The sequence below is a fragment of the Anolis carolinensis genome, chromosome 4, assembly GCF_035594765.1.
Source record: "Anolis carolinensis isolate JA03-04 chromosome 4, rAnoCar3.1.pri, whole genome shotgun sequence".
NCBI classification, from domain to species: domain Eukaryota; kingdom Metazoa; phylum Chordata; class Lepidosauria; order Squamata; family Dactyloidae; genus Anolis; species Anolis carolinensis.
Window position 1 is genome coordinate 153,154,496 of NC_085844.1, and position 21,195 is coordinate 153,175,690.

At 40.9% G+C, this 21,195-nt stretch overlaps 1 protein-coding gene across 1 annotated transcript in view; it reads right to left on the reverse strand.

Moving 5' to 3' along the window:
- lrrc8c (leucine rich repeat containing 8 VRAC subunit C) overlaps positions 1–21,195 on the reverse strand; it is a 59,773-nt gene that overhangs the window by 15,248 nt on the left and 23,330 nt on the right. Inside the window, exon 2 of the mRNA XM_062978035.1 lies at positions 5,512–5,653. Coding sequence (XP_062834105.1) covers positions 5,512–5,649 — 138 coding nt within the window. The 5' untranslated portion in view covers positions 5,650–5,653. The remainder of the gene's footprint in view (positions 1–5,511; positions 5,654–21,195) is intronic.

Genomic DNA, 21,195 nt, shown 5'->3' on the forward strand with positions numbered 1-21,195 from the left:
TTTTTTTTTCAAATGATAATTCGGCCCCTCAACAGTCTGAAGGATTGTGGACCGGCCCTCGGATTAAAAAGTTTGGGGACCCCTGGTCTAGAGGGCAAATAAGTTTGAAACATGGGTCCTTCAATTATGATAGTCTTTTTTTCATGGAAACAGACAAGAGGCACCTGGGTTTCCATTTGAAGAGAGAACCTGATGCAGGTTAAATGCCTTCAAATAAACCCAAGTTCCACCATATTACTCTCTGCAGATGAGATTCCTTTTCCCAATACCTGCTATAGTTGTGCTATATTCTTCATCTGAACACAGTGGCAAGCTGGGAGAACAATGTAGATTCAGGCCCCTTCCACACAGCTGTATAAAATCCACATTGAACTGGAACATATAGCAATGTGGACTCAGATAATCCAGTTCAAATCAGATATTATGAATTATCTTCCTTGATATTCTGGGTTATATGTCTGTGTGGAAGGGCCCTCTGTTATATGTTGCAGATGCTGAGCCATAAGCATTTAATGGCAGTACAACTTCTTGTTGCCAGCCACGACAGTCAGAGGTGTACTACAGTGGCCTAATGGGTAACAACACTGCTGTTTCTATGGACATACAGTGAGCCATAAAGGCACATTTCTTCCTTTTCTTTATTACATTTTTTTTGTTTTCTTTGAAGATGAACTTTGAGCAGTTTATGTAAGGATTCCAGGCAATTTCCATCCTGGGCACCTGATTGTACCAGCTCTACTTAGTTTCAGTAGTAAAACTGGACCACCAATTTTCCAAACAGTCTTCTGCTACACAATGATGACAATTAAGAGGCCTCACAATCCACCACTCTTGTGGTACCAAGAATAGTAGCAATTCCACTCATAGCCACACATATGTGACTGTTCAGTAGACTTTCAAATATAGCCAAGAAAAGTAATCCAACCCTTCAAAGGATTTTTTTAAAAAACCTACACAATGCCTATGTTTTGTTCCCATCAACATACTAGAAAAATGCAGCATGGGATAGCTCTCCACATCAGTGCCTATGCTTCACCAAGATGACTTGAAAAAGTTATCCTGATAAAACAGCTTCCAGCATCTCCAGTGCAGGTAGCCAGTGGGCAGTACCTGATAATTCTGTGAACTACTCCAAAGAGTAAGTCTTCCTAGATCTGAGTATAATTAGTCCTATTTCTTAGGACTAATTATACAACCCCAAATGTTGCAGTGTTTGAGGCTATCCAAGTGCCATCAGTTCTCACACGTCTGTTAGGGGCTCAAATATTATGCACTGTTCCACCCTCTAAATTAAATATTTGGTACTATTATCAATAACAGTGACATTTCAAATGATGCATTAGTCTCGGCTACTGGCATTCCTTGAGTCACTGTGGATTAATGCCAACAAAACTGCTCTGATTCGGTCGGTCATCTAGAAATAGCATTTACAAAATAGCAATAGGCGGGAATACCGATGTTTGCAATCCCACATGCCAGCGTAACAGTGATAATGATGAGGAATGTTGGGATCTGCAGTTCTAAAACACCTTGAAATCCACACTATTTTCAACGTATCCATAAAAATAGATTAAAAGCTCTGCTGAATGTGCAAGAGAAAAAGGGAACTGGACTGGCAGGCCAGCAGTTCACTGGACAGTTCAACTGACAGGACTAGCATCTGGTGACAAGCCTCTAAGTGGTAAGAGCCTTAAAATCCCTTTATTATTACCGTATATACTCAAAGATAAGCCCAGTTTTTCAGCCCTTATTTATGAGCTGAAAAAGCCTCCCCCGGTTTATAATCGGGTCAAAATCAAGGCCGGCAATGGAGCCTGCAGGGTATTGCTTGCAATATGTGATGTATTTCTCTCTTCTCCTCCCTTATCAGTGTGTTTACTTTTGCAAAGCCTCCCTCACTCTTAATCAAGGGAATGTTTTGAAAAGTCCTTGCAAGTCAGGAAGAAGAAAAATATATATTCATTAATCTTATGAAAGCATTTTGCCCTGAAATATTTGTCAAACTCTCCTACAGATATATAGGCATTAACCCTTTGCAAGCTTTTGCCATCTCTATGTACCTTTATATGTGAATCTATCTATATACATTAATTTTATATATGAATTTCTCCTCATATGTTTGCAGGTCTTTGCAAATCCTTCATACATATAGATCCATGTACCTGTGTATCTGTAGCCATACATATACATTATTTTTATATATGAATTTACCCTCATATGTTTGCAAGTTTCTGCAAATATCTATATAAAGAGAGATGTCTGGATAGATATGAATATATTCTTACCTACCTATATATAGGGCTTGCAAATATTGTAGGGGAAATGCACACACACACACACACACAGAGGGGATTTGCAAACATTTCAGGGGAAAATGCATATGTGAAATTAGTATCTATAATTATAGATCTATATCTAGCTCTGCACTGTTTATATAAGCATTGAATGTTTGCCTGTTACTATGTTGGAAGCCGGCCTGAGTCCCCATGGAGAGATAGGGTGGGATCCAAATGAAGTTTTTATTATTATTATTATTATTATTATTATTATTATTATTATTATTATTATTAAGTTATTGTTGATACCATATTGTTTTTGTTGCCCCTACTTTTCCACTTATAGAGCTAGTTTATTGTTTTTCTTTGAAATACGGTAAATATTCAAAAACCTACTGATGCCTCGACTAATGAAATTTTATTAATATCTATTTTTATTTTGAAATTTACCCGTAACTGCTGCATTTCCCACCCTCGGCTTATACTCGAGTCAATAAGTTATCACAGTTTTTTGGGGTAAAATTGGGTGCCTCGGCTTATATTCGGGTCGGCTTATACTCGAGTATATATGGTATATCCCACCTTTCCCCCCAGGCTGGATCAAGGTGGCTTACAAAAAGACAGAATACAATGAAACACATCTAGTAAAAAGCAAATACAACTTTAAGCATCCAGACGCAGGGCTGAATCCAGGAGGACACTCAAGCTGCAGACCTGCATCTTCAGGATGAGTGTAAAAGAGTAATAGAACTTGGTGTCATCAGTATACTAGTGAAATGTGACCCCCAAATGAACAAAACAGAGCTCTACAGGGTTCCATAAGCTTATGGCCAAGGTATTGGAATCCCTGAGCACTGCCTCCTTAGTTAATCCTCTTAGAAAGGATAAGAGCCACAGCAAAACAGTGCCTCCAAGTCCCATCCCTGTGTGGTGTCCCAAAGGATACCATGGTTGATCGTATTGAGTGCTGCTGTGAAGTCAATCAGAACCAACTGGAGCATACTTCTGCTATCTAGTTCCCAGTACAGATCATCCACCAAGGCACCCTAAATTCTCACCATCCCAAAACAAAGCCTAAAGCCAAATTGAAACACATCCATATAATCTGTCTCATTCAGAAACCCCTAGAGCTGGAAAACTGTGCATACCAAGATCTTGCCCCAAAATGAGGCATTGGCTGACACTGCTTCCATCATCTAGGGAGACCTGTTAAAAACAATTGCCTTAGAAATGCCTTACAACTGTTTTTGCTGAAGAGAGGCATTACACACATCCATTACCCATCTAGCCAGTTTTCTCTGGCCTCTTTGATAAGCTAGGAACAATAAGGATAATGTGGTGACTTTCAGTTCTTCAAGATTGACTAACTGAGGCCCCTTCCACACAGGTGAATAAAATCTGACATTATCTGCTTTGAACTGGCAGTGTGGACTCAGATAACCCAGTTCAAAGCAGATATTGTAGGATTTTCTGCCTTGATATTCTGGGTTATACAGTTGTGTGGAAGAGCCCCGAGTGATAAGTTGCTCAAACTGAAGTGTCAGAAGCAGGTGGGTTGTATTGGTTGTTTCTGACATTATACTTGCAATGACACCATCTCCAAAGCTGTACTTGTGACGTACAGCAGAAATCAAGCCAACTAGCACTCTTCATCTGTCAAATTTCTATGAGAAAGCCAAAGGCACGTGGCTCCCTTTGCCAGAACTCCTAGTTCAAGGCCATCAGTACCTTAGTTCAAGGCTCACTCTGCTACTATTTTCTACTCTCACTTGGTCAACCTACTATTTTGCTCTAGTCTTTTCGTCACAGATAGAAGCTGAACCATATCTTATAGTAAAACTGAAGGCCCTTTTCACAAAGCTGAATAAAATCCCACATTTTCTGCTTTGAACTGGAATATATGACAGTGTGGACTCAGATAACCCAGTTCAAAGCAGATATTGTGGGATTTTCTACCTTGATATTCTGGGATACAGGGCTGTGTGGAAGGGCCCTGGGATGAAATTAAACATAAACAAGGTGGTAATACAAGCAATAGGCTTGTGGCCAAGAAGAAAGGATTACAGGCTCAAGAATTTCAGGCTTGTGTTCAGGCTGCCAATTTAGAAGAAGACAGAAAGGCCCTCTGAATATAGTATTTGTGGAGGCAGGGGGAGAATAAGAACTGCTCAGTGCCATATATAGCATTTGGATGCTGTTTACAGAGCACAAAATAAAAATAATTTGTTATGTCCCCGATTTTTCGGCTTTCTTATTTTTACCCCACAAAAGTTGAGCTTTGCAGGATAGTAAAGGTAAAGGTTTTCCCCTGACATTAAGTCCAGTGGTGACCGACTCTGGGGGTTGGTGCTCATCTCCATTTCTAAGCTGAAGAGCTGGCGTTGTCCGTAGACACCTCCAAGGTCAAGTGGCCGGCATGACTGCATGGAGCGCCGTTACCTTCCTGCCGGAGCGGTACCTATTGATCTACTCACATTGGCATGTTTTCGAACTGCTAGGTTGGCAGGAGCTGGGGCTAACAACGGGTGCTCATTCCGCTCCCGGGATTTGAACCTGGGACCTTTCAGTCTGCAAGTTCAGCAGCTCAGCGCTTTAACACACTGCGCCACCACCAGGATACGAGGTTGAATTTCTAAGTATGTGGATAAGTATGATTTTCCCTTAGGCATCTAGAAAAGCTATCAATTCTAGTCAGTGGCAAAAGCTAGCTATAGCCTATTCCTGAATTCAGGACTGACTAAGGCACCAATTGCCTTGTTAATGTTCGAATCCCACCCGGAGAGAGCGCGGATGAGCTCCCTCTATCAGCTCCAGCTCCATGCGGGGACATGAGAGAAGTCTCCCACAAGGATGGTAAAACATCAAAACATCCGGGCGTCCCCTGGGCAATGTCCTTGCAGACGGCCAATTCTCTCACTCCAGAAGCAACTCCGGTTGCTCCTGACACGAAAAAAAAAAAGGAAGTTAAGATGACTTTCTGGAGATGACATCTTGAGAAGACTTGCACCTGATGGCCATTTGACTTTCTCTTATGCGTCTGTCTACCACTGTCATAAATTCTGTCTTGGAAGTGAATTTCTCTTTCAGTCATGCAATAGGGATCTTTTTAAAAAACTGTCCATCTGGCTGCTTAGACATGTCTGCTGGGAAATCTAAAGTATGGGAACTCTAAAGTATTTCCTGAAGTCCCATTCTCAGAGGCATCTGCTTTTAGACGGCATTCCTTTTTGTTTACCTGTAATGTGCAACCAAACACACCAATCATGAGCATGGCAACCGACAGATAGTCCGTAAAAACATCCCACCATGGCTTCAGGACCCGGAAGGCTGGCTGCTGCTCGGTGAACTGGCGGAATTCGGTGACAGGAATCATTGTTCTGAAAGACAGTGAAGGGAAAGGGTGTGTGAGAGAGACAAACGGCTAGGATGTTTGCTTTTTTAAGAAGTTTATCACACCAGCTTGCTGTCTCGCCACAATAGTGTTGGTAAAGAGAACGGAAACATCCCAGGAACAACCTCTTCCATTCCCTGCCTGTCTCTTATAACACTATGTAACACGATTTTTGTTCCTTGGTTATAAACCTCATTTCCTAATTGGTTCTATCATAAAAACATGGGGAAAGTTTATTAAACTGCAGCACATTTTGCTATAGTTTTTCAATGAATATCTCAACTAATTTCAGCTAATTCAACATAGTTTGTTGCAGCCACAAAAACAAAATTTCTGGAATATAACAACTACTTTCAAAATAAGTACTGCACAATTAAACAGGAATAATACTTTCAAACTAGGAACAGAAAAGAAAATTCAGATTTTGTTACATAGGGCTCTTCCACACGGCCCTGTATCCCAGAATATCAAAGCAGAAAATCCCACAATATCTGCTTTGAACTGGGTTATCTGAGTTCACACTGCCATATATTCCAGCTCAACGCAGATAATGTGGGATTTTATTCAGCTGTGTGGGAGGGGCCATAGTGAGGCTCAGCAGTATAAAGAGTACTTTTATATGTATCATGCCACTTGCAAGATAACATTGGCAGACAAAATATATACAGTAGAGTCTCACTTATCCAACATAAATGGGCTAGAAGAACGTTGGATAAGCGAAAATGTTGGGTAATAAGGAGGGATTAAGGAAAAACCTATTAAACATCAAATTAAGTTATGATTTTACAAATTAAGCATCAAAAGATCATGTTTTACATCAAGTCTGCCACTTTTTTGGGAACGTGACAGCACTTGTGTTGTTGTTGGGCATATTTGCCCGCTGCACATTGCTGTCTACAGAAACAGCTGTGGATATGGGCGGGAGGCAGACTGTGTTGGATAATACAGAAGGTTGGATGAGCGAAGGTTGGATAAGTGAGACTCTATTGTATGTATCCATTACATTACTCTCTTATGTTTCCTTCAAGGAGCAGAATGTGGTCTTCTTCCCAGTTTTGGTCCTCACAACAAATCTACGAGTAATCTTAGAATAAGAAGTAGTAACTGAATCAAGGACATATAGGATTGATTGGGAAGCAGCTATCATCAGTCATAGTCCAGCCACTCTATTCACTACCCCAGGCTTCATAGATATGGCTCACCTAGTGAAATGTGAGTCATTGAGTGAAAAGAGGCAGAATAATAGTCAGCCAAAGGAATGTATACAAAAGAAATTGAAAGGTCAAACAGACAGATCAGATTTAATTTATATTAAAAAAAATCAAGAGATATGCCTTGGAGCAAATAGAGGAGGGATGGAGCAAGTCAAAGGAAACAAGCCTGAACATCCTCTGATAGCATATGTGGTGATCGTGCATTTGTGCAGGTGTATCTCTCCTTGGTACCCTACAGCAACTGTCTAATCAAGTGATACACTGGAAACAAAATGCATATTCATCCAGTGAGCTGCAAATAATGATACCTGGGGAAACAGTGTCAAAGAGCACATTTGCACTGACCACTTAACCTAAGGGAGTCCTAAATCAGCACCTTGGTATCCAAATGCCACATGGAACTGGTTTGGGGTATGACAGCATTGATCCATTCAAGTGCACAATTCATACTGCACAATTCAACAGGAACAACACTTTCAAACCAGGAACAGAACCAATTTCAAATGTTATTACACAGTTTATTTCAAATTGTGCTTCTGCTTTCCAGTCCCATCTGAACAGAACTTGCTTCATTCCAACCCATCAACTCAACCTAGCTTCTAATCCATATTGGGAATCTCCAGTTCTGCCAATTCTAGTCCATTTTAGGGTCCAATCTACGTTACAAGAGCAATGTGTTTACTCCTTTTCCACGGTTTCCTTCTACTATCCTGCTAGAATTTATGGTAAATCCAGTTCCTCACCACCACACTCTGATATACCATATAAATTAACTCTAATTTGCAGAATAAGAAAGGAGGTCTAGAAAATTGCAGCATCTATTCATGTCTCACAATCCCCCCCCAATCTTCTTTGAGAGGAAGTTACTATATAAATCAAGAGTTCACATAAAGTTTAGATTCTAAACCAAGATAATAAATAAATGTTATAGGTTTCCTTTCTAAAAACTGTCCCTGGTTTTTATACAGAGCTTTTATTTTCTTCTTCAGGCTGCAAAGTTATGATCATTCCCTTGTAGAATTCAAACAAAGTTAAGAATATCACTAGTATAGACACGGCTAACTTTTTCTCTCTTGAGGACCAATTTGTACTGCTCTAATCTCTTAGGAACTGCATTTCAACAGGACTGAAGACGCTGGGATACGGGACGAGAGCCAGATATTCCATGGATATCCCCTCAATAATTTAAATGGCTGTGAAACACTGATGATTCCAGGTCAAGTGATGAAATCCAGGCTTCAGACATCATCATCTGATCAAAGAGATTATTCTAAAATGCAGATTCTCCAGCTTTTATTACCTTATGCAAAAAATCTGGTCTGAGTGCTTATTAGTGCTTGATCAGCAAAGTACTCAAGCAGAAAGGCCACTGAATTTTGTCGACCTGCATTAAAATTCACATGGAGGTTATTTTGGAAAGGAAAACAAATGACGAACACCACAGAAGCAGCAGCAAAGAAACATTTCATCAAAAGATCATTTTCTGTTCCATGCAGATTTTAACTATGAAGTACAGAGAATATGGAAAAGAACTTTGTTTTTTTCTTTGTTTTTTTTCTTTTGTAGATGAGGGTTCTTTATTACAGACTCTCCAGCCCAGTCTACACTGCCAGATAAAACTTTGAAGTGGGTTATATGGTAGTGAAAAATAGGCCTCCTATTTGCTTTTGGAACAAGAGAACATCTCAGAAGGAACCACAGCATTCCTGACTGTGAAAGGTTTTCCTGGAATTCAAGGGTGCATCTACACCAGGGGTCCCCAAACATTTTAAACAGGGGGCCAGTTCACAATTCTTCGGACCATTGGAGGGCCGGACTATAGTTGGCTACCAAGCAATAATAATAATAATAATAATAATAATAATAATAATAATAATAATAATAAATAAATAAAGAGGGTTGGAAGAGACCCTTTGGGCCATTGAGTCCTACCTCCTTCTGCTTTTGTGCACCAAAAGCACAAGCAAAGCACCCCTGACAGATGGCCTCCCAGCCTTAATAATAATAACAACAACAACAACAATAACAACAGTAATAAAGAGGGTCGGAAGAGACCCCTTGGGCCATTTAGTCCAACCCTCTTCTGCCTTTGAGCATCAGAAGCACAAGCAAAGCAGCCCTGACAGATGGCCTCCCAGCCTCAATAATAATAATAATAATAACAACAACAACAACAACAACAATAAAGAGGGTTGGAAGAGACCCCTTGGGCCATTTAGTCCAACCCTCTTCTGCCTTTGTGCATCAGAAGCACAAGCAAAGCACCCCTTGACAGATGGCATCCCAGCCTCAATGTTAATGATAATAATAATGATAATAATAATAATAATAATAATAATAATAATAATAATAGAGAAGAGGAGAACCCTTGGGTCATTTAGCCCAACCCCCTTCTGCCTTTGTGCCGTGTGGGCCGGATAAATGGCTTCAATGGGCCGCATGTGGCCCCCGGGCCTTAGTTTGGGGACCCCTGATCTACACTAAAGAATTGACACCCCTTTAACTGTAATGGCTTAATACTAGGTATGGGCAAATTTCAGTCCTCCAGGTGTTTTGTACTTCAACTTCCACAATTCCTAACAACCGGTAAGCTGGCTGGGATTTCTGGGAGATGAAGTTCACCTGGAGCTCATGCCTTTGCTCATGCCTGCTCAAAACTATGAATTATGGTAGTTGAAGTTTTATAAGTTGAGCCTTCTCAGCTTAACTATAGATTCCACAATTCTATAGCATTAGCCATGGTTGTTAAAGTGGTGTCAAACTGCATTAATTCTACAGTTTATTAGATGCACTTTATGGGTATTATTGCTACTCTGTTCTGAGGGCGCTTCCAGGCAGACCCAAAGTCTGCTCCAAAGCGGGGTTTTTTTAAAAACCTGGGCTTTCCCTGGGGGCTACATGCCATGCCAATCACAACCGGGAAGGCATGCAGCCACCCTGAAGCCCCCCAATGTCTCCCTAAAAATAAAAAAATAAAAACCTTATCTAGCCACCATAATGTTCCTTCTCACTCCAGGGCACACCAGGACACCCGGGGGGGGGGGGGGGGGGGGGGGGAGGAAAATCATTTCCTCGTGCCAGAAGGGCAAGGAATGTTATGGTGGCCAGGTAAGTTTATTTTATTTTTAGGGGTAAATTTGAGGGGCTTCGTGGTGGCTGCATACCTTCCCAAGCCCAAAAAGCCAAGATGGTTGTGTGGATTGAGCTCAGGAATTGTGTAACACAGTACCTGGGTCCAATCCACACAGGGCCCACACCTGGTAAGAACCAGAGTTTACCAGGTGTTTAATTAATTCGGTTTTGCCAGAGGCAAAGACAGATCCTGGGTTTTGGCCTGTCGGGATGTGCCCTGAGTCATGTGAATTGCCATTCGGGTAAGGAGCAGAGGTTGGATATTTGGAATACAGGTTGAGTATCCCTAATCTGAAATACTTAGAGCAGAAGTGTTTGGGATTTTGGATTTTTTAATACCTGCAATAGCATATACATACATATTGAGATATCTTAGAGATGGAAGCCAAATCAGAATACAACATTCACGAATATTTCATACACCTTATAAACTTAGCCTGAAGGTAATTTTATATATTATTTTAATTCTGTGCATCAAACAAAGATTATGAACATTGAACCATCAGAAAACAAAAGCCATCTAGTTCAGTCATCCATGTGGACAATTTTGAATTTTTGGAATTTTAAATAAATGATGTTCAGCCTGTACAGCTAGGGCTGGATCTACACTGCCCTATATTCCTATATACCAGATTAGCTGACAGTGTAGACTTATATCATCCAGTTCAAAGCAGATAATTTGGGATCAGATCCTGGGATATAGGGCAGTGTAGATCCAGTCTAGAATGAGCATGGTGGCTAAAGATGGATAAAAAGATAACCTGGGAGCAATTCCTGGGTTATAGGGCTGTGTAGATCCAGCCTAGGTATTTTCTGCTGGCCCAAAACCTAAAAATCTAACATCCAGCAGATACGTCGAGGGGAAAAGATATTTTCAGCTTCTACCAACACAAGGAGGAGGATGTGATGAGGATTTGAAATGGGTGTCCTTTCTGATTATCTCAGCCTTTCTCACTGGTGGGAAATGGGGAGTAACAAGAGAAAATGCTACTGGAACATGGTGATACAGCCCGATAAACACACAGCAACACATCTGCTTCCTTGTGCCTCACTCAACTACTGACCAGACCTTTTTTGCTTTGCTTGTTGTGGCTGCTGGGGGGACTAAAGGGGGATATTTACAACCATAATAGTGCAATAATTGTCATGATGCTGAATATGCTGAGTGTTGCTGAATATGGAGCAGTTAGGGATTCCTAATTCTAGGCTAGTCCTTCCTAACTTTGGTCCTAGAGGGACAGGGACACTAAATTTTCCTTGTTTTCTCACCATCTTCTCATGTGGACATAACAGAGTCCCCCAGAAGTCTTCCCACAAAGCACAACCACTTCTGGTGGCTGTGCGTGCACATCCATCACACCAGGAAGGCCCAGATCTAATGAGGTATCTAATTAATTCGAAGCAAGCCAAGAAAACCTTGTTTTGTTCTGAATTTTTGTTTTTGCCAGGGGCATTGTCTGGTCACCTCTGATAAAAACCAAGACAGGCCCCACTTTTTGGGCCTGTCTGGATGGGTCCTGAGAAAGTGTGACTTGCCTGAGGTTACCCAGCAGGTTTTGTGGCTGGCCAGGGATTTAAAACCTGATCTCCAGACTCGGATCACTACACCCAGAGGCGGTCCAACCATAAGGCGAAATAGGCATTTGCCTGTGGCGCCATCGTCCCGGGGGCACCATCGTCCTGGGAGGAGGGCACCACTCTCCACCTCCTTCTCTTTCGGGCCTTCCAGCGGCCGCGCTGGGCCTTCCGGCCAGCGCAGACCCACCTTTGCACCACGCAAGCCCACCTTTGGGGCCTTCAGAGATTGTGAGGTCTGTAGGAACTTGGAAGCTAGGTATGTGGGGTTTATATATCTGTAGAAGGTCCAGGGTGGGAGAAAGAACTTTTCTTTGAAGCAGGTGTGAATGTTGTAATTAATCACCTTGATTAGCATTTAATGGCCCTGTGGCTTCAAGGCCTGGCTTCTTCTTGCCTGGGAGAATCTTTTTTTGGGAGGAGTTAGCTGTCCCTGATTGTTTACTGTCTGGATTTCTTCTGTTTTCAGAGTGTTGTTCTTTATTTATTGTCCTGATTTTAGAGGTTTTTTTTTTAATACTGAGGGCTATCTGGGTTATCTAAGTCCACACTGCCCTATATCCCTGTTCAATGTTTAGTGCTAAATTTGCAAATATAGTAATTCCTACATAACATTACCATGTATTGAACTGCTTTTTCTATTGATTTGTTGTAAAACATGATGTTTTGGTGCTTAATTTTTAAAATCATAATGTAATTTGATGTTTTATAGGCTTTTCCTTTATACTTCCTTATTATCCAACATTTTCGCTTATCCAACGCTTTTATTTTTCAGTGATTGGTTTTGGGGGGGCGCCAAAATTCTGTTCGCCTACACTTGAAAAATACCTAGGGCCGGCTCTGACTACACCACTGATCTTATTGTAGAGATAATCCATAATGAAGGCTGGAATAGCAGGGATAGAATTATAATTTCAATGCAGAATAGTATTTTTCTAAGTGTAGCCTACAGTTCTTTAAATTTATGTGTTTTACTTTTTCAGACTTTGGGAGAAAATTCCTTTCTTATTTTAAAACTTCTAGAATTCTCCAGCCAGCCTCGTTAGTGCTGGGAAAGTTACGCTGTTAAAAACAAGCGAAATGTAATTTAAAATAAATGATAAAACAAGTCAGCGAAGCATGTTAAACCACTCCATCAGAAACGGGTGCTTATAAACACTGCAGTCACCTCATCGCTTTGGGTTCCTTTTGCCAATGTTTCTTTTCCTTTATATTTATCTAAAATCAGTAGCATCCTTAGTCTCAACAGAGACAGCAATTTTATTACCAAACAGCTACTGCAGGGATGGCAAAGAAGCAAAGCGTTCATCTCTCTTGCATCATTCCTTTTGTCCTGCGCAAGAAGAAGAGCCTTCTGGATACAACACTTCCCAACAAAATGCCAATACTTTTTAAAAAGAGCCATTGAAGTTCTACTCACAGTGCATCAATGAGGTCTAAATGTTTTTGAAAAACAGAAGGCCCATTTTGAAATGTTGTTAAACATGATGAAACACACCTTCTGTTCATGAGGGCTTTGCTTGTGTCTAACACAGGAATGGACAAAGTGCAAGCTGAGAGCTTCATGTGGCCCCTGGATCTTTTTCTGGTTTCCAGGACCCCGCATGAAGTCAAAAATTATAATGTGTGTTAGCATATTCTCATATATAGGGCTGCCAGAATGAAATAGCCAGAAAGAAAAATACTTTTTGATTTTTTAAATTTTTTGTTGTTGTTGCTCCAAAATGATTTATGTGGGTATGGAGGGAACCTACATCTGGAGAACACTCCCCCAGGTCAAACAATTTTTAAGGATACCCCTGCCTACCAATCACCCTCAAATGTTGTCTAGGCAACATGGAGATATATTTCCATCATATGGAGAGGTTTCTGAGGCACTAAGAATAGAATAGAATAGAATAACTTCATTGTCATTGTACAATGTACAATGAAATTAAATGCTTTTCCCAGCCCACATCACAAAGCAACACACCCATCCCTCTACACTCCCACCCCAAAATTTTATGTCATTTTGGAGGGGAATCAGGGTGCAGGGAGGGTAGTAAGGCACTGCCATCCCACTTCTCCAGGCTGTCTGATTGTAAAATGGCATGAGCATCTGGGATTGCTCATGGAGATCTGAGATGGCAGTCCCCACTGCTGAAACACAAGCAAAGATCTGGATCTAGTTATAGCCACAAGCCTATAAACTTTTTTTTCGTCTCAGAAATGACTTGAGAAACTGCAAGTCACCACTGATGTGGGAGAATTGGCCGTCTGCAAGGATGTTGCCCAGGGACACCCAGATTTTTTTTGATGTTTTACCATCCTTGTGGGAGGCTTCTCTCATGTCCCCACATGAGGAGCTGGAGCTGACAAAGGGTGCTCATCCGCACTCTCCCCAAATTTGAACTGGCAGCCTTCAGGTCAGCAACCCAACCTTCAAGTCAACAGTCCTGCCGGCACAAGGGTTTAACCCATTGTGCCACCAGGGGCTCCAATAAAAATAATAATTCAGGGTTTTGGTGGGCTTCAGAAGAACAAACACCACATTTATAAGTGGTTTGTGTTCAAGCCCTAAAATCACACATACACCCATTAAAAAGAGCTTTAGGTGCCACTCTTTGTGTCCCAAAGGACATTTGCAACCCACAAATATCTCTGGTCTTTTGTGTTGGTTGAGCTTGTGTTTGATGTATTAGAGATCATAAATGAATACTAGGTGCTGTGGGCTCTTATTTCATAGGAGGGAATTAGCCCATCCATGTCTGAGTGTTCCGTGCCCAAGAAAACTCTTCGGACAGGGGTCTGCAAATTTTTTAAGCTGAGGCCCGTTCACAGTCTCTCGGATTGTTGGGTGGGGGAGGGGGCAGACTATAGTTAGAAAAAAAGTAATTGAATTCCTATGCACTCTGCACATATTTTATTTGTATTGCAAAAGAAAAGAAATAAATAAATATGCAATATTTAAAATGAACAATTTTAACCAACACAAGCGTACCAATATTTCTATGGGAAGTGTGGGCCTGCTTTTGTCTCATGAGATAGACAAGTTAATTACGGTGGTGGTGGTTGTTGTTGTTGTTGTTGTTGTTGTGCGCCTTCAAGTTGTTTTAGACCCAAAGTGAAGCCTAAGTCTAAAGTTAGGTCGAGGGCTGGGTAACATCCATCCCATGGACCTTAGTTTGAGGACCCCTGATCTGTGAGATTCATGGAGTTTCCAAGTCACCCGCCAACTGGAAAGTACAAACAGTTCCCTTCCTGAAAACTGCCTCAAGCTTTCATGAAAAGAACACAACCCCTGCTCACCCCACTGAGCAAACAGAAGCAATAACCAATTTGATGTTTCCTAAATAAATTAAGAGGGAAATAAGATAATGAGAATGGGACAGACTACTTTGGTGGATGCCAAGAAAGGAGGCTTTGGAGAATTAATTCAAATAACGTTTCTATTATAACTTCATTTTTCAATTCTGAGTTTTTTCACTTCATCTCCATAACAAAAACAAAGCAGTAAATAGCAAGGAAGCATTAAAGTGTTTTCACCAAGGGAGATTAAAGTTTACGTCAGAGTTTTGAGGCACAGATGGCCTGCATTCCAGGATATGAGATAAATTCATTTATTAATCTACTGACCAGTGAAAACCTGTGGGAATGATAGTTGAGATAGGACTTGGAACTGGTTTGGTTCCATTCTACAACACCCTTCAAGCAGGTCATAATTGTTCTGGGAAGAAGATAGATATGGGATAAGGATATTAGTTGGACCAAAATAAAACACTGGGAATAGAACGAAGCTTGAGACAAAAACTTGTGCTCATTAAGGTTGTTTCAAGTAGCAGCTGCAAGATTAACTACTCCTCCAAATGTTTTTTCCCCTTCTGGCACAGCACTGGTTCCTTTCCAAGCAGTTCTTAATGATTGCAAAGCCATTACCTCTGGAAGGTTTGGCCCGGTGCCTGAAATGACTTCAAGATGCCCATCCTGACTCACTGAAATGGAAATACTGGGTTTTGAACTGGATGGGCAGAGGATCAAGCACTACCAAACTTATGACCCCATATACTCTGGCAGTAACTGGGAAGAATATAGCCTTAGTTTTCACAAGCTGTGAAAAATGTCTCTAGATTCTGCCATTTAAATAGGAAAATCTATGTGAGAGAAATAGCTATATAAAAGCAACTTTTTGCAACTTTTTTGGGGTACATACACACTGAATCCCTAGCTATAGTCTCAAATTACAGTTGGTCCTCTGTATCCACAGTTCTACATCCATGGAGTCAATCAACTACAGCTTGAAAATATTTAGTTTTTAAAATCTCAAAAAAGAAACTTTGATTTTGCTACATATACCCTGCTGTGTATGCTCCCAACATTTCACAAATCCTCAGACTCTCTCTGGCACCCATACCAAGAATGCCATTTTGCTACGCCATCTATATATATAAAAGAGTGATGGCATCAGGGTAGCGGACAAAACAACAAAACTACAGGCCCCCCAACCTCGAAATTTGACATCACAACCCATCATTCATGGCTCTAGGTTGATACAACAAAATGAAAATCCAATTGCTGCCAGTTTGAAGGCTAAGCTCCGCCCACTTGGTCTCCTAGCAACCTCCTCAGCCCTCCTCAGCCCAGGGGACAGGCACAGTTAGGCCTCACTTAGGCCTCTTCCACAGATTATCAGATTTTAACTGGATTATATGGCAGTGTAGACTCAAGGCCCTTCCACACAGCTATATAACCCATTTAGAATCTTATATTATCTGCTTTGAACTGGATTATCTTGACTCCACACTGCCAGATAATTCACTTCAGTGTGCATACTAAACATAAAGACTACCATACAACAGACATTCAATACCACCACTACCTCAACAATTTCTCACCAATACCACCAGACAATGCCACAGCAACGCGTGGCCGGGCACAGCTAGTTGTATATAATGGGACTTGAATATCCATGAATCTTGGCGTCTAGGAAGGCCCTGAAACCAAACCCCAGATGATACTGAGAGTCCACTATATACTCTTCGGACAAAGATTTGCCCTCCTATCACAGCCTTTTGGAAGAAGTGAGTCAAAAACTATCCTTTTTTTTTTGAAAACCCCACTCATAATTGGTTGCTGACTACTTTAGAAAGAAGATTAAAACTTGTTAATGTGCACTTGCTGTTTTCCTTTTACCTCTAGAAAATGAAAGCATGAACATTTAATGATGTGCAGAAATTATGGCTGATACATAACACATGCAATAAGCAAATTTCTTACAGAGTTAATTATAAAAGCCATATGGATACATTATCTCTTGAATTACATATGATACACTGTGTTAAAATACGTACGAATCTGTGCCTCGTTCCAACTTGTGCAATTCTCTTGAGTTTCTGTGTATCTCAAGGAAGCTTCCCTTAACATGGAATGACGGGAGAGTTACGTAAGAAAGTCATAGTGGGAAAATATATTCAAATCCACCGCTTTATTTCTTTCTTTCTTTATTTTCATGTCAGGAGTGACTTGAGAAACTGCAAGCCCTCAGTGGCACAATGGGCTAAACCCTTGTGCCAGCATGACTGCTGACCTGAAGGTTGGGTTATTGACCTGAAGGTTGCCAGTTCAAATCTGGGGAGAGTGCAGATACATGGACATGAGAGAAGCCTCCCACAGGGACGGTAAAACATCAAACATCTGGGCATCCCCTGGGCAACGTCCTTGCAGACAGCCCATTCTCTCACACCAGAAGCGACTTGCTTTCTTTATTGCAATCCACTTACAGATCTTGAGAATTTACTTTTGGGGACCGTAGCTCCCTGAAATCCCAACCTATGGCCAATAGGCACACAGGCAGAGGAATCTGGGGGTTGTACTCCCCAAAATAACTTTTGCAAGCTCTGGCCATATATACAGTAGAGTCTCACTTATCCAAGCCTCGCTTATCCAAGCTTTTGGATTATCCAAGCCATTTTTGTAGTCAATGTTTTCAATATATTGTGATATTTTGGTGCTAAATTCGTAAATACAGTAATTACAACATAACATTACTGCGTATTGAACTATTTTTTCTGTCAAATTTGTTGTATAACATGATGTTTTGGTGATTAATTTGTAAAATCATAACCTAATTTGATGTTTAATAGGCTTTTCCTTAATTCCTCCTTATTATCCAAGATATTCGCTTATCTAAGCTTCTGCTGGCCTGTTTAGCTTGGATAAGTGAGACTCTACTGTATCTCAGAAAAACACTTTTCTGGTTTCTTGTAGGCAAATGTCAAACACAAAAACGTATAACATACAAAGACATTCAGAATCAAAACACCAAGTCCACAACTATTTCAGTCAACAGTATAATACTGTTTCTTCATGGTTTTCTTTCCCATTTTTGATCAATGCAAAAACAGTTCCCTCTGCATTCTTAAACACACACTATCTATGCTTTGTTATTTATGCAGCCGTGTAGAAAAGTCACCAAAAGTGGCACTAGAATTAATTCTCAAATAAATCTGAAGGAGCATTAATCTTAATTAAAAAATTAAGAGACCCTGTATTCTTAATTTATGGATTTCACCCATAGTAAACCGGATGCACAGTAGCCAAGGGCTTAAATGTCTCAAATGCATCTCCATGCTTTGCAGCTGGCAGTGGGGAAGACATCACAAAAATAGGGAACTTGCAGCTTTCCAGATGCCATGCCCACAACTCCCATCTGCCTCAACTTTCATGGCTAATTATTAGGGAGAAAGTACAGTATACTGTTTAGCTGATATTGCACCACCTGAAATCCACCAGGAAGTAGCAGCCAATAAGGAAAGGACCAAGGCATTGACATCTCCAGCCCATCACCTATTTGGATATTAGCCAGCATGCCAATGCCTTAAATTAAGAAACAGCTTCCTAAGATCTACAGAGATACTCGCAGGAACACCTCAGCAAGCGAGAGTCCAAAAGTGGCAGGCTAAATCGCAGAACCTCAATCTATGGCTAATACCGGATGAGAAACTTCCCAGGGCACATAGAAGATTTGGAAAGTGCTGAACAAATGCTGCTCTGGCACCATGAGATGTAGCGCCAATCTTTAAAAATGGGACTATAAAATGGAGTCCATGGCATGTGAGTGTAGAGAAGAGCAAACCACACACCATTTACTACAATGCAGCCTGCCACATGCACAATGTGACACCAGAAGCACTCCAAATGGCCAGCTTCTGGTCAAAGGAAATCTAGTATAATGTCAAGTTTTCTAACTGTACCCTCAATTTGCTTCTGACACGATAAATAAATATTAGGGAGAATGGGATTTGTAGTCCAGATGTACGTATCTGGTTCCCCAATTATTTTGTAATGCAATAAAAATCACTGAGTTGGGCTACTACATGTATTCATTTCTAGCTAATATTTTAGGATTATTATTATTAGGGATGGTTTTGAATGGGAGAAACTTTTACCTAACTTTGAATTTTTAAAAAAGAGAGAAAGCATGAACATGTGGTACAGTACATCCTAGAAAGAAACTGCTAATCAGATTTGCCTAGAAGAAGATTGTATTAATTTCATTTGGACTCCTAGCTCAATGTATAGTCAAGATTATATTCCCTCTCTAGATATCCAATCCTTCCTACATATTTGCAGAAATCAAGCCCATAGACTGGTAACCTATTTTTAGAATTCAGGGTCCTTGGCTCAGGCTAGTTCAATGATCTTAATCTGCATGGACCTCTCTGATGCCAGAACAGATGCTGTAATCGTAACGAAATTAGAATGCACCCATCTCCAAACTGTACTGTGTAATTATCCATTCTCAGAACCCGCACAGAGAAAAGCAGTACATGACTTTCCTTATACTGTACTGTTATGAGTTGATAGGAAGAAAATCTACTCATGTGAAATGTGGTACTGTGGAAATGTTCTGTGAATACTATGGACTGATAAAAAGACAAATGAATGGGTCCTAGAGCAAATCAAGCCTGAATTCTCTCTAGAAGGCAAGTAAACTGTCATACTTCAGATGCTTCATGAGAAGAGAAGACTCATTAGAAAAGACAATAATGCTTGGTAAAATGGAAGGCAATAAGAAAAGAGGAATGCTGCATTCCAGATGGATATGTTGTTGTTTACTCATTTAGTCGCTTCTGACTCTTCCTGATCTCATGGACCAACCCACGCCAGAGCTTCGCCACTCCCAGCTCCTTCAAGGTCAAGCCAGTCACTTCAAGGATGCCATCCATCCATCTTGCCCTTGGTCGGCCCCTCTTCCTTTTTCCTTCCAGTTTCCCCAGCATCATGATCTTCCCAAGCTTTCCTGTCTTCTCATTATGTGGTAAAAGTACTTCATCTTTGCCTCTAATATCCTCCCCTCCAGTGAGCAGTCGGGCATTATTTCCTGGAGGATGGGCTGGTTGGATCTTCTTGTGGTCCAAGGCACTCTCAGAATTTTTCTCCAACACCACAGTTCAAAAGCGTCTATCTTCCTTCGTTCAGCCTTCCTTAAGGTCCAGCTCTCTCATCCATAGGTTACTACGGGGAATACCATTGCTTTAACTATGCTGACCTTCGTTTGCCAGTGTGACATTTCTATTCCTCACTATTTATCAAGATTGGTCATTGCTCTCCTCCCAAGAAGTAAACATCTTCTAATTTCCTGGCTGCAGTCTGCATCTGCAGTAATTTGTGCCTAGAAATACAAAGTCTGTCACTGTCTCCATGTTTTCTCCCTCTATTTGCCAGTTATCAATCAGTCCGGTTGCCATAATCTTGGGTTTTTTTATGTTTAACTGCAACCCAGCTTTTGCACTTTCTTCTTTCACCTTGTTGATAAGGCTCCTCGGCTCTTCCTTACTTTCAGCCATCAAAGTAGTATCATCTGCATATCTAAGGTTGTTAATGTTTCTTCCAGCAATTTTAACTCCAGCCTTGGATTCATCAAGCCCCATACATCGCATGATGTGTTCTGCGTACAAGTTGAATAGGTAGATTGAGAGTATACAGCCCTGTGGTACTCCTTTCCCAATATTGAACCAGTCTGTTCAAGATGGATATACTCAGTCATGAAACACACTGACCCTGAGTCTGCTTGACCTGAGCAGGGCAATTGATGACTGGCCCAGATCCATGTTTTAGTCTTCTGTTTTTAATATTTTATGCTCTATGTTGTTTTTTATGATGGTTTTATTGATGTTGATGTTTTATTGTTGAAATATTCGCTTCACTGTTTTATTGTTGTATATGTCGGGCTTTGTCCCCATGTAAGCCGCTCCGAGTCCCTTCGGGGAGATAGGGCAGGGTATAAAAATAAAGTTATTATATTATATTATTATTGATGACAGGGTGAGTTGGAGATCTCTCATTCATGGGGTCACCATATGCTGAAGTTAAAGTGAAGGAAGTTAACAATAATATACTGTTATTATACCATGATATGCCAGCAAGGTTTATTTAAGCAAAACACAACTTGCCTATTGCATCTCATATACTAAGCCAGGCAAAGGCAAACCTGGGCCGGCCTTCCAGGGGTTTTGGACTTCAACTCCCACAGTAGGTTGCTAGGAATTGTGGGATTTGAAGTCCAAAACACCTGGATGGCCCAGGTTTGCCCAGGCCTGTACTAAGCCATCCCTCCTCTCATTGTCTC